Source organism: Prunus dulcis, chromosome 2, assembly GCF_902201215.1.
Source record: "Prunus dulcis chromosome 2, ALMONDv2, whole genome shotgun sequence".
Classification (NCBI taxonomy): domain Eukaryota; kingdom Viridiplantae; phylum Streptophyta; class Magnoliopsida; order Rosales; family Rosaceae; genus Prunus; species Prunus dulcis.
The window spans coordinates 5,661,672-5,675,167 of NC_047651.1; the positions used below are offsets into that span (position 1 = coordinate 5,661,672).

General features: G+C 34.7%; 2 protein-coding genes across 4 annotated transcripts; one reads left to right on the forward strand and one right to left on the reverse strand.

Annotated features, from left to right (window-relative positions):
* Positions 1 to 1,126: 1,126 nt before the first annotated feature.
* Positions 1,127 to 4,672, reverse strand: LOC117620175. 2 transcript variants are annotated; one of them, XR_004584699.1, is made up of 5 exons: positions 4,587 to 4,672; positions 4,346 to 4,474; positions 4,068 to 4,237; positions 1,945 to 3,131; positions 1,127 to 1,393 (listed from the first exon to the last, which is right to left on the reverse strand). XR_004584699.1 is itself a non-coding variant. In XM_034350309.1 (5 exons), exons 2-5 carry the CDS (start codon positions 4,465 to 4,467, stop codon positions 1,299 to 1,301), a joined length of 1,311 nt encoding a protein of 436 aa, XP_034206200.1. In that variant the 5' UTR covers positions 4,468 to 4,474; positions 4,587 to 4,672; the 3' UTR covers positions 1,127 to 1,298. The 2 variants fall into 2 exon arrangements, 1 of the variants encoding a protein (XP_034206200.1); XM_034350309.1 differs by having other exon boundaries at positions 2,208 to 3,131.
* A 4,888-nt stretch (positions 4,673 to 9,560) lies between these two features.
* LOC117619902 (MATH domain and coiled-coil domain-containing protein At3g58270-like) lies at positions 9,561 to 12,781 on the forward strand. Of its 2 annotated transcripts, XM_034349959.1 has the most exons (4): positions 9,561 to 9,710; positions 9,825 to 9,947; positions 10,044 to 10,201; positions 11,707 to 12,781. In XM_034349959.1, the coding sequence occupies exons 2-4, from the start codon at positions 9,826 to 9,828 to the stop codon at positions 12,606 to 12,608; spliced, it is 1,182 nt and encodes a 393-aa protein (XP_034205850.1). In that variant the 5' UTR covers positions 9,561 to 9,710; position 9,825; the 3' UTR covers positions 12,609 to 12,781. The 2 variants fall into 2 exon arrangements, with proteins under 2 accessions (XP_034205850.1, XP_034205851.1); XM_034349960.1 differs by lacking the exon at positions 9,561 to 9,710 and having other exon boundaries at positions 9,723 to 9,947.
* The last annotated feature ends 715 nt before the right edge of the window (positions 12,782 to 13,496 follow it).

Consider the following 13,496-nt stretch of genomic DNA (forward strand, 5'->3'; position numbering starts at 1 on the left):
TGGTGACTACATTTATTTTGCAGGGTTCAAGGAAAAAAATGATCTAGAGAGAAGAGGATCTTCCACAAATAGTTTCCTCAAAATTTATTTGTACAAACAAATTTTCTATTGTTATTTACTATGTCATTTGACTCATTTCTAAGTTTTCCTACTCTTTTTCCTCCTCTTTGGAATTTCTTAGGACTAGAATCAACAACTAATAAAACAGATTAGAATTGGACTTGGTTGAAGTGCTGTGCTGTATTTTGGGAGAAAAACTTAGTTGCAACAAGAATAACTTTGTTTTGCTATCCCCAATCAATAATGCTATTACATATTGAAATATTATTATGCATGTTGTAGTATTATTGGCTGAAAATAGCAAAATAATAGTATCCTTGTTTCATGAAAGTCTCATTTTGGAGTAATGGTCAGCTCTAGATTAGACTATTTTGCAGTCACTGTTTGCCCCAGTTCTTTTAAAAATTGACAAAATAGCTTTAAAACCCCTTCAGCAATCCAACCATAAAAAATAACTTTTTTTTAACACAACACTCACTCTGTAGGAGACCTATGTTTTTTGCTTACTTATCAGATCGATCACGTAGATTAACAAATGTGATCTGGACAACATATTACAAATCTTTCACCTTACCAATAAAAAAATGAGATATTTAGTGATATACCCATTTCTAGCACTAATATTATAAATAAACCCTACACAATTGAATTCTTATAAACAAACCCAAAAAAAACCCAAAAAATGATAGCTAGCCTTATTGAATTTAATATTGATTATTAAATTACTTTGATGCCATATTGAGTGCTTTGGGTATTTTTATGAGATTTTGAAGTTGAACTTGTTTTAAGAAATTGATGGCAGTTTTGTAATTTATAAAAAGTTAAAAGCTTTTTTGTTATGTTATAAATGGGTTTTGGGTGTGTTTCTAAAGTTCATTTTATATAGGGTATTTTTATAATTTGGGCCTCCATATTGGGTATAATAGTGAATCTCCCTAAAAAAATTTCTATTGAAATTTTTTTTTTTTTTTTCAAAACAAACCCCCTCCCTAATTAAACTTCTTTCACTTGACCCAAAAAACTTCTTCAAAGTTTCACCCATCCACTCCGACCAAGATCAAATACATAAGACACTAATGCCAAACCAAGGTTTTATAAATAATACAGCAGAACTGTAAGACAAACAACAATAGCCTCCATCATAACAGAAAATTTATTATCATGAAAACCTTGTAAGCACTACAAATATTTTGATACAACTATTTCCAGTTGTTGCCTCCTCCAAAGCTCTTCCTTAATTATTTCAATTTCAGACAATGAGGTGATTCTAGTCTGTTCGGAAAAGCGATTCCTGCACGTATCTGGACAGGCATATAATGCATTGTCATGATGCCTGCATAATAAACAGAAGAAGATTAGACATAATCAAAATTTGTATGAACATGACACTTATGTGTGCCACTGTAAAAACAAGAGCTGGGTAATAATGATTCAATTCCTACATGAGTTGTCTAGGATCCACTTCAGATGGAGAAATGTTCTAGTTGATCTTTGAAGTTTATTTACTCTTTTACAGAATAATAATATTACATAAAAACTAAAATACACCCAAAACACCTACCGCAAGTCTTCCAAAATGAAAAAATAAATAACAATCACACAAAATTAGAAATAGGCATTACACTAAAACCCTGAATCATCACTACTGTAACGCCCTTATGCAGCAAGATCAGGTCACAAAAAGAAAAAGAACAGAAACAAAAACAATCAATTAGAACAAAAGGATAAAGAATAAGCTTTAAAACCCAATCAGAGAAAATTCATTATATTAGAACAAAGAGAACACAATCAGATCTTCAAAGAAGTTAAAGACCTTAAATCATCAAAATAACGACCTATCGCAGCAAAAATACAGCATCAAATTAAGATGAAAAATTCTCATACCGGGGAACATGTTGCTTGGGATTATTGGAGCTCACCACACACAGGGATTTCGCTACTGTGCAGATGGAAGCAGGGGAGGGAGTGTTACTTCAGATGGAAGGGTTTGGTTCAGAACAAAAATTGCAATGGAGGGTTCTTTTCCAGCACAATGGTTTAGAAATAGGATCATGCTTAACATGGGAGTTGCATATGTAATACATATATATACATATATTGCATATGTTTATTTCAAAATAAGGCACGCCTCCCATAACCAAGCTCACCATCCATGTTTATTTCAACACAGCTTTCTTCTGCCAATCCCATGTCTGTTTTTGCAACCTGAAACTCTAGCGTTGCAACAACTAGCCTAGCTTTTAACCTCTTGACTTCAATCTCCAAAGCATCCACATTGTCTCTCTGTTCTTTCACCAGTCGTGCCCTTTCCACAAACTTGTTCATACCCAAAGCGGATTGAACATGAGGCTCCAACCAAGACAAGTCAAATCTGAAGGTCTCAAGCTCCTCCCATAAAATTTGAAGGTGCTTACAGGCATCCTCAACCATATCCTTACCCTTTGTAGTCTGTAGAAAATACAAGAGTCTACCCAAAGCTGTGAATGCCCATTCAGTAAACATACGACTTCTCTTCCTTTGGCACTCAATCAATGAAGGATGCAACAAACAGACTTCCTCCAGCAATGGAACAAAATCTTTCTCTATTTGCCCTAAACCCTTGAAATCCATGAGCCTGCCAACTGGGGTGGAGGGAGTTTGCTCATGTTCCTTGATTATCGAAGGGCCAACAGGGCTATCATTAAGCTCAGTGCAAGCTTGTTCAGAACTTAGTGAATCCTGGAAAGCAAGCAATTGATCAAAACTTCGTGTCGTAAATGCTATTGAAGAGTTAAGCACCTGTTCAGAACAAGGTTCCCTGAGAGGTTGTGAAGACTCTGTAACTAGCACAGAATCCACATTTGAAGGTCCTAGCGTTTGATCTTCATGCTTTGGGGGCACTAAGGGTGTACAAAACCAAGTTTCTTGGACTTCTGAAATCTTATAGTCAACCTGACTGACTGCAACCTCGGCTTCAAGAACACATATATCATTCACAAGAAACCCTCTGGTACAATCACAAAGCTCACTTAGAGGCATGAATGATGTGAAGCCCCAATCACTTTTACTTTCACTGAAAACATGTTTAGTTTCTGTAAAATCAAAATACAATGGATTACAAAACATTCATAAAAAATAAAATAAAAATGAACAGAAAATAGATAATAAAAGAATAATAATAAAGGAAACTCGTTCCAAAGTTACTATCATATATACAGCTACGTTCTCTTCTAATATAGTCTAGTATGTTTGCGCAACACAAATAGATATGATTTCATCTGCAAAATTATCTAATTTGAGAATCTCATCACCTAATGTCCCACACCATCTGGAAATATATATAAACTGGACAGCTCCACTTTAAAAGGAAATCGTGGATGACATATTCATACACATTTTCAGCATAATAAAAGTAAACATCCACACATGCTGCACATGGAGGAGTTTGTTTTATGTCTTTCCAGTAATTACCAACAAGCTCTGTTGCCATATGTAGTCTTATTTCGAAACAATTTTCCGAGGGCAACCGTTTTCATTGAAATGTTAAAGAGGAAATGAACCTTAAAATCTGCAAGTAAAAGCCCACGAAGGAAAGATATTACTAGATGAAGACCGGGAAACAAATGACCAAATTTACACAATGCTTTGTTCAATTTCAGTAAGAGAAAATAGAAGAAAAGAAATCATGTTTAATGCTGTAGGGAAAATTAATTGAAAAAAAAAAAGAAAAAGGACGTAATGTTAATTGCCTTCAGAGAATTGACCAAACATGGTATTTCCTTAAAGGGTGAGATGACGTAAGAAAAGAAAAATGTACGATGAACAATAAGACTCTCCCAAGTTAAACTATTTTCTTCAGAAGGAATCTCTCTTCTCTTGTATGGGAAAGTAAAAGTTACCAATCTTTTTCTCTACAATTTTTGAGAGTAAACCAAAATTAAAATGTACAAGGAGTTCACTTTCAATTCACAGCAGCAAACTACACATTAAAAATGTGAAATAAACAACATGAAGAGTAGATAATTTACCTACTGTGATTGACTTATCACGGTCAACTTGATTCACCACAGTCAAGGTGAACTGGGCATATCTACTCCACCCAGATGGCAATGCTGAAGCATTAGCAACATTCAAATATATCGACAAATCGTGCTTTCCGGGAATTCCACTGCTTCCCTTTGGATACACAACCATCTGCCTGATCAAAACAACCAAGTATATAGATATATAAGCCAAAGATAATAACATATACATATATATTTATATACCAAAGAAAAAGAATGATGGGATTTCAACTCAAGCATACCATTGAAAATCACCAACAGAAAAACCCTCTGAGTAATGCTTCTGGGATTTCAACGTAGAGAATTTTTCAATCGTCCATGTGAATGTTACAGACACAAGCTCCCCAACTTGCTCAGCCTCCATTTTTTGTCTAACAACCCAAAAACAGTAAGCAAAAGAAAAATCACCATATTATAACAATAATAAACACTAAAAATCACACAACAGAACCTAATTTAGAAAACCCATTAACTCAAACATACCTGAAAATATCCAAGAACCAAGTTTCACAGAGTCAAACAGAGAGAGACACACAGCAAAAATGGAGGTCGATGACTTTTTTTGGAAATTTATTGGGATATTATTAAACAGGGATGACACAACGTGGCACACCTTAAGCCACATGCTCAGAGTCAAGTCTCAATCATTCACGTAGGAGACAGAAGGAGACTCGTGGACCCCGTGATGGGAAAATGGTGGCAGTTGCAACAGTTGCAGCAGCTGCAAAATTACAAATCAGGATTCTGAGGCCGACATCCCAGCTATGATTTGGATCGTTGGATTGCTGGTGTAAGAATTAAAATATTAAGAGCATCTTTTATCATCGGAATTATCTTTAATAGGGAGATATAAAGTGTTATAAACATATATCACTATCATGGATATGTAAAATAAAATACACATTTGCATCTATTTTTATATTTTTTGTAAGAGGAACCCAGAGAAAAGAGATAAAAAATTATACATTTTATATTTACATAGTTTTTTATTGGAGTAAAAAATCTATTAATATAAAGAGGATGTAAAAGTAAATTTACACCCCACAAAAAATCTATTAATATAAAGAAGATATAAAAGTGACTTTACACCCACCCCCACACTTTAGATGCTCTTTTTAGATGCTCTTAAGTGAAAATCCATTCAACCGGTATAAAAAAGGAGTTTTGCAAAAAGATAAGATTTGCCGCAGCAGATATTTTGAGTGACCATGCTTGCTTACTAAAAAAGACAAGACTCTAGGCCCCACTCTTAACTATAAAAAGAGAAAAGATTTTACATTTGTGGTTAGTATTTTCTTCTTCTGACAGCTGAATCGGTTTTTTTTCCCCAAAAACAAAAGTGGAGCCCGCGTGTCTTATTCAACTTGTGAATGTTAGAGCATTATTTGTCGCGGGTGTATTTTCAAAGGTGTACAGTTACTTTACATTTATTTTACAATATTGGGATGTAAAAGTAATTTTTGCATCAATGAAAAAAATATATATTTAATTTTCTTGTATTAATTTTTTCTTTTGTAAAGTTGAAATTTTTTTTTTCCAAACAAATCGACCTCACATTTTTAAAATGCTGACAAAATTCATAAAATAACATTGTAGGTGTTTACTTTACTATTTTTGTAAACCATTTGATGGTTACATATTTATTTTAAAAAATTTATGAACCTTTGAATTAATTGCTAGTCATTGGTAATTATGGGAGTATATGAAAACAAAAAAACAAAAAAATAAACAACTCCAAACGGACCAAATGGGACCCGCCAATAGAAAATGTTGGGCGAGTTAGACTGTATTCGTGTGTAAATGTGGAAAATTTGTAACTCTTCTCACTTCTCTCTCCTACTTTCTATCACGCGGGGCCTAATTTCAAGATGTAAAGCTCCATTTTTTTTATTTTTTTTTTTTTTTACATCTCACCCTCTTCCTCTAAGTTTACACTCATATACACACTCCCACCGCAGTTTGCAGGGTGTTTTCGGCCAGAGGGAGTGTTAATGTGATATACACCCCCTTATACATCTAATCATTGGTGATGTTCTTATCTTAAAGTTTGATATAATATCTATCTCAAAAAACACCAAAAATATCCTCATCACTTCGTTTTCACTTTGAGGGGGGAGGAAGCCACTGTTCTTCCCCTTATCTCCCCTTTTCTCTTCCTTCCTTCTTCTTTTTTCCCCTATTTTAAGACTAAATATTTTCCCTTTTTTGTCTTTGCTTTGTTATGATTCACCCATCACAGATGGATGCATCTCGGTGTCATATCTCCACTTGCATTCGGCCTCGGATCTCCGCCATTATCCTTTTTCTGGTTTCTTTATGTTTGTAATAAGTCGCACAGACTCTTTAAGTTTTTATGTAGTTTTCACATCTCCTTTTTGAGAGTTTTACATCTCCCTTTTGTGAGAGTTTTATTTGTATTGTTATGACTTGGTTTCTTCAAGCTTTATCGATTTTTGATTGTTCTGAGTTTGCAATCTTAGTTGGGATGCATATGCCAAAATTTCTTCGATCCTACAAAATCGTTAGTGGAGACACACTAGATTGTCTTAATTTTGATGTTAAATCGCTATGTTATTGTAATGGGCCTTTGTAGCTAGTTTGTATTGGCCTTTTATGACTACTTTGTATTTGCCCTTTGTGGCTAGTGATTTTTTTGACTGAATTATATGCAATTTCAAAAATTTTCAACAACACAAAGGCTTGTTGTAATATCAGTGTAGATATTGTAAAATAAACTAAATATAAGGGCAGAGACGAAGCTACAGTGGGGTCACTGGGGTCAAACGACCCTATATAAGCCATGGGAATAGGCTTGGAGGTCTACCTGAACCAATGGTACAACCCTATGGATTGCTTTTCAACTATTTGATGTTTTGCCTGAGGAAGAAGAAGGAGATGGCTTGAGGAAGAAGAAGTGTACTGTATTTTTTTTCAAAAAAAAAACCTCCTTGAGAAAAACGACATCGTTTTGGCTCAATCAAATTTTTTATTTTTTTTTAAATGGCATGGGCCAAAACAACGTCGTTTTGAGACAAGTAATTTAAAAATAAAAAACAAAAGTTTTCCTTCACCCTTCCCCCACCCCTCAAAGCCCATCCGAGAATCACCCCCAAAAACCCCCAATTTCTATTATTCTCTTTTCAAACCCTAACCCCAACCTCCCTAATCCCCACCTACTATAGTGTCGTTGATGTGTTGCCACTGCCGTCAGAGTTAGGTCGTCGGCCACCACCTATTATTGCGTCACTATTTTTGTTTTTTGGTTAATTGGCATAGGTATGGTTTGAAATTTTACAAATTGAAATCACTCAAAAACATAAATAGAAAAATGACAGATTGAAATAATTCAAGTATATTTGTCCAAGAAAGGAATAACATTTGGAAGAGAAAAAATAGATAATTTAAAAAAAAAAAAAAACCCTCCCTTAAATTTTCTTTAGAACATTTACACCATGACCACATGAAATTTGAATCCTTGATCCGTCACTGTATAAGAGCTCACGTCTCTCTTCTAACTATCTAGTGTATTGATTTCAAAACGTAGGGCACCAACTCAATTTATCTTAGTATTGAAGGCTTTTAACCATAGCATTCATTGTGTTGTTGTAGGTTGAAAACCACTTCGTTACTCTTCCATCACATTTTGTTTCTTACTTTCACCTTTTTTACTTGTGGGACATGTCATTTTGGAGCCCTCCTCTTTGGATGTCTGCAAGTCACTAATTGGTTGCTTCATTAAAACTTTGGTAGTCACTAATTGGTTGCTTCATTAAAACTTTGGTAGGAAAACTTTATGGAAAAATACCTAAGTGAAGGACAAAAAAGTACAACTTTGTTTGGGACATTGATATAGCGTTATGCGCGTTTATGTTGCCTTATTAAAACTTTGTTTAAAAAAAACTTCGTGGGAAAAATCTTAGTTGAAAGAAAAAGAGTACAACATGCATATATCGTGTGTTAGAGGACTCTCGAATGCTCCCCTTATTTCTGCATGCCTCAATTTGATTGTTTACAAAGTCGACGTAATTTGATATCATGTACTAACTTTTGAAATGTACACTAAGATAGATTTCGTTAAGAGGTGTGCCAGATTATCATTTGAGCGTATTTTTCTGACTTCGATTTCACAATTCTTCTTAAGCTCATGTGTGTAGAAAAGTGTTTGTGATATGTGTTCAGTCATGTTCCCTTGGATTAATACTCTTTTATTAATGAGCAAATTAACATTTGATGACTTGAATGTTGAGTGCTTTGATCCTTGTGTTGATGCTGAGAAGTGGCTCAACATGACTTTTTTCGGCAAATTGGTTCAGTAGATTTTCATGACTCAAATTGCATTTAATGCGGTCGCTCAGTTCTTCTTGCGCTCCTGAAATTTCGCAGTTGTTGATGTCAACTCAAGCTTCTATTTTGGGTAAAACGCATTTACCCAAGTGAAACCTTTTGAATTGTGGGTAATAACTTTTGTAGAAAGTTAAATTCCATTGGGCTAAGTCACTACTTTGGGCCTCCTGTTTTAATCCGAGCTCCCTTTTCAATGAAACAAGTGGCCCAAAGCCTATCAAACATCTTTAAAAACCTTACTGGGGCTTTTTTAATTTTTGGCCCAAACAAAAGCCATGTACGAATAGAGAAATGGGAGAAAATAAGAATCCCTTGAGCAGATTTTGCTTAGAAAGAACAAAGGGGGAATATCACATCAAAATAAAATAATAAAATAATAAAAAAATAAAAAAATGGAGGAATAGAAAAAGAAAGGAAGGAAAAAGAAAAAAAAAGGGCGGCAGCCATGGCAAGCAGTGATGGGTGGAGGCTTTGTCGGCAAACTCAGGGAGGGGGTTACTGAGGCATTCTCTTTTCTAAGTTTTTATTTTTATTTTTAAGATTGGTGCGCTGGAGGAGTTAGTCATTTTCTTTCCTTGTTTCTTATGGTTTATAATTCTTAATTTTTTTTAAAATGTATTTTTTTATTTAAATTTATGTGGCATTATATTATTAGATTTGTAAACCATATTAGCCATTTAATAGAATTTTGGATAAAAGTTGAGGACAAAGATTACTTGTTTGTGAGCATCCATGTTAATCCAAGCACCACGAGCTACAGGGGTCTATGCTAGGGAAAAAAAGCCTTAACTTGTGGATTAGAAGTCTCAGTTTTGAATTCTCACAACATCATAGTTGTGTGTATGAGAGAAATCCTTCATCTTTTAATTTAAACTATGGCTTGTGCTAAAAAATTATAATCACCACAAATGTCACCAAAACAATTATTAAAAAAAAAAAGGACACAATCAGGTAGCTTGGTTACCTCAATGATGTTTTGCGATAAAAAAAAAAAAAACCAAAGAATTTATTAGCCTAATTCTACTCATAAATGAAAATGATGTAGAAAAATAAAGTGACAACATTTCTCGTTTAAAAAAAAGTATAAAACGACAAATAAATAAAAAGTAGTAGAAAGAGAGAAAAATATCTGCCTTTCATCCAAAAGTTTCGCGATATAAAATTGGAAAAGTCGTTGGGCTGTACACTTTCCCCTGATTGGCTTTTGAGTTTACGGACGTGCCATCTCTGCAGAGCTGCGAACTTTGACTTGTCGATTTGAAGGTAAGGTTGAGTTCTGGGTCTTCTGCTAAACTACTTTATGTTAGTGTTATAATCAGTATGAATGTTATAGTTGGTGATTTTTGTTTACTGTTTATGTGTCTGGGGTTGATCAAGAATGGAGAATCAGCAAGTAGGAGAATTTGTATCTGAAACATTCACATGGACCATTGAAAACTTCTCAAAGTTGAAGAACCAGAAGCTTTACTCTGAGGTTTTCCTCATCGGTGATTGGAAATGGTATTTTTATGTATCTCCTGCTGTTTACATGCTTCAAAGTTGTGCTTTTTCATGATCTGTTGTTGATCATGGGATTTCCTTGGTTGGTTTGACTAGGCGGATACTTATATTTCCAAAAGGGAACAACGTGAAGCAGTTGTCCGTGTATTTGGAGGTTGTAGATGCTTCAGACTTGCCATTTCTGTGGACTAGATATGCCGAATTCAGCTTGACTGTGGTTAATCAACTGAATAGCAACAAGTCAATAACAAAGGGTATTTTCTTTACTGTTCGTTGTTGTTGATTCAATTTTATTTTTGTGTATTTGTCTGCTATATTTTCATTTTATGATGGCAAAGACTAATTTGTCAAATGGAAGTTGTGATTCTTGCATCTTTTTATGGAGGTTCTTCTGCTTTGATTCAGGTTCACACTTCCTCTTGTAGAGTGAATTTTGTTTATGATCGCAACACAGCCTGATTGCCTTTTCTTGCAATTCAACTTTGTAAGAAAAGGCAATCAGGCTGTGGCTAGGGTGTGGTGTAAATTTTTTACAATTGTTTGGAATCAGGGACTTAGAGGGAAACAGAAAGAAAATGTGCACATTTATTTCTCTTTTTGTTCTGGACAAACCATTAATTACAGGAATTTACTTTCCTATACAATGGAGATTTCCCTTGTATAAAATAATAGAGTTCGATAGTATTCTATTGTTCAACACATATATATACATATTTTTTTAAATCTTATTTCATTTCATCGTTCTAGGAAATACTCCAGAATTGGTAATTTCTCTCAAGGCTTTTTAACATTAAGATCTCTCTTCTTTTTTTTTTTAATTTCCCTTCATTTTCTCACCATAACCATACACATGATTTTACAATGTTATTTATTCTCTTACTGAAACTGACCAAAACATAGTAATACACTCCCTTCACGGACTTTTACTTTCTGATTTGAGGTTCAATCGCTCTGACATTATGATTTCAGGTTAATAAAAAAGGTAATAACTAATAACTGGAAAAACACAAAGCAAATTACTCTTATCTCCATGTGGGGATGTTCGACTTTTTTGTATTTGAAATTGAGTAGGATTTACATGAGCCATAATTATCTAATTGCAATGGTTTAATATGAAGAAGGTTAAGATGCTTGGTCAAAATATTCTGTTTTCTGCAAGAATAGATCTGCTGCTTTTTATTGCAGGGTTTGGGATTTCACTTGAGCAATATTATAGTTTCATTGTCAATACATGGATACCATTGCAAGCACATTACCTAAATTCTGAATATTTAGGGCTTATCCGAAAAAAGAAAAAGAAAAAAGAAATGCATTCTATTTAACAAAGGTGGAGGCCAACTGGCCTACTGTGCCCATGTAATTTTAAGTTCTAGAAAAGAAATGGTAAAACTATCTTAAAATCATATAGGCATGATTTGCTTGGTCATGTCCCCAAAGCTAGCTAGGAGTCTACTTTATGTGTCTATCTGTATATTATGTATGTATCATACCAGATAGACACACATAACAAATATCCAGTAGTGCTCCAATGCATGAGGCTAAGTATTTTGTTAATGAGGAATATATCATATTTGAAATCATTGGACTCATCCAATGGTTACGATCAGAAGCGAAGTTTCCTATACAGTGGTTGAACTCTCCTATATATTGTTATGTTAAACTTTGGAATAAGCTTCCTCTTTTGTTATCTTTTATTAGTTCTTAATTAGCTATGCAGTTTTTACTAAGTTTTCTGTGCTCCTATATTTTGATTTCACAGACAGTAAGCATGGGTTCAATTCAAGTGAGAGTGATTGGGGCTTCACATCATTCATGGCTTTAAGTGAGCTTTGTGACTCTAACAACGGCTTTCTTAGGAATGATAAGTGTATTATTGAAGCTGACGTTTCAGTCCGTAAGGTTGACATTAAGATTTTGGAAGACCAAGGAACTGGCAGTTCTGCAGCAAATGAGCCTTCAGAGCAAGAAGATCAAGGGCAGGAACCTTCAAGTGTGGATTCTGTACAAGTTCCACACTCGTCTGTTACAACACCTAGTTCTCAACAGGTGGTTGCTTTCCAGGATGCACCAAGTTCAAGACAAGTTTTCATTGAGCCTACTGATAGCTATGTTGACCCTTCCATAGTCAAGGTGCATGACAAAGTGCCCTTCACTCCAGTTGGCAAGCTCATGGATTTTAGGGGTTTGGGGAAAATAGAGAAAGTTTTTGTTCCATTGCTAGAGGAAGTTTGTTCGTGGCATCCTTCATTGGTTGAGTGCCAAAAGAAGAGAAGTCGTACATTTATTGAATGGGCATTCACAGCTTTGGGTCGAGTCTTGCATTTTCTGAAGACTACGAAGGTTAAGGATATGACCGAAGATGCCTGTGAACACCTTCAACTTTTGTGGGAGGAGCTTGAGACTTTCAAATTTGACTTGGCTTGGCTGGAGCCTTCTGTACAAACTGCTCTGAATTTGAAAAAGCTTGTGGAAAGGGCAGGGCAAGTTCAAAAACAGAGAGAGGATGTGGATGCGTTGGAGATTGAAGTGAAGAGGCTAAAGGCCAGGCTAGCTGTTGCAGAGATAGATCTTGAGGTTGCAAAAAGAGACTTGGCAAAGGCAGAAGTAGGCTTTGGTAATGATACAGATATGAATAGGGAGTTGGGTTATGGGGGGCATTAGCCGTATTTTGGAAAATTCTGTCTTTGATAATTACAAAATTTATGCAATCTGTGGAACATAATTCAAAATGTATGAAAAATGTATGAAGTACTTGCATTCGACCTGTGTTAACTGTATTTCATGATATTTTACAGTATTGGCAATTTGCAATTCCTTTTGGAGAGTTATTAGCATGTGGAATTTGTTATTTTTTCTTCTTGAGCTCGATCTTTTGTTTTGAAGTAGTGTTATAAGGACTCATTGTCAACAATGCCAAGGGAACTTTCAATTCATTACCATAGGGTCAGATTTGGTGACGCTGACATGAAACAACAAAGTTATGCACAGGATTTCAACCCTAGAGATTGTGAGCAATCTAATGGCTCAAAATAAATACATCTGAATGTTGTTTAAACAGAAAAATAATAGTCTTTAATTACTTTTCTCGACAATGCAAGTCAATGTTATTATTATTTTCCTCAAATCTGTCCCATCTTTAGTTTCTTGCTTAAAAATATAAAGACATTTGTGCCCTTTTTGAATTTTTAAAATAAAGTTTTTAAACTCTGCAGCATTTCTCTTCTTTCCGGATATACTCATAATTTAGAAATACATTGATTTGTCTAGGTAGAATTGCATTTTAAATTATTAATTGGGGCATATTGATCGTTAAAAAAGGTAATATATCTTTCGCTTGTTTTCCCAAGATGGAGGGAGGGTTTCATTTCCCCCATCATTTTTCCATGAGTTGAGAAACCTTTTCCCAAGCCTGAAGTTTCCATTGATTGGGTTCAGGCAATTTTTTGCATTTACTTGTTATATTTGATGATTCTTGTACTCAAAGTGGGGCTCATCAATGGTCTGAGTTGGACCGGGTCGGGATGGGCTTTTATAAAAAAGTCATTGGCC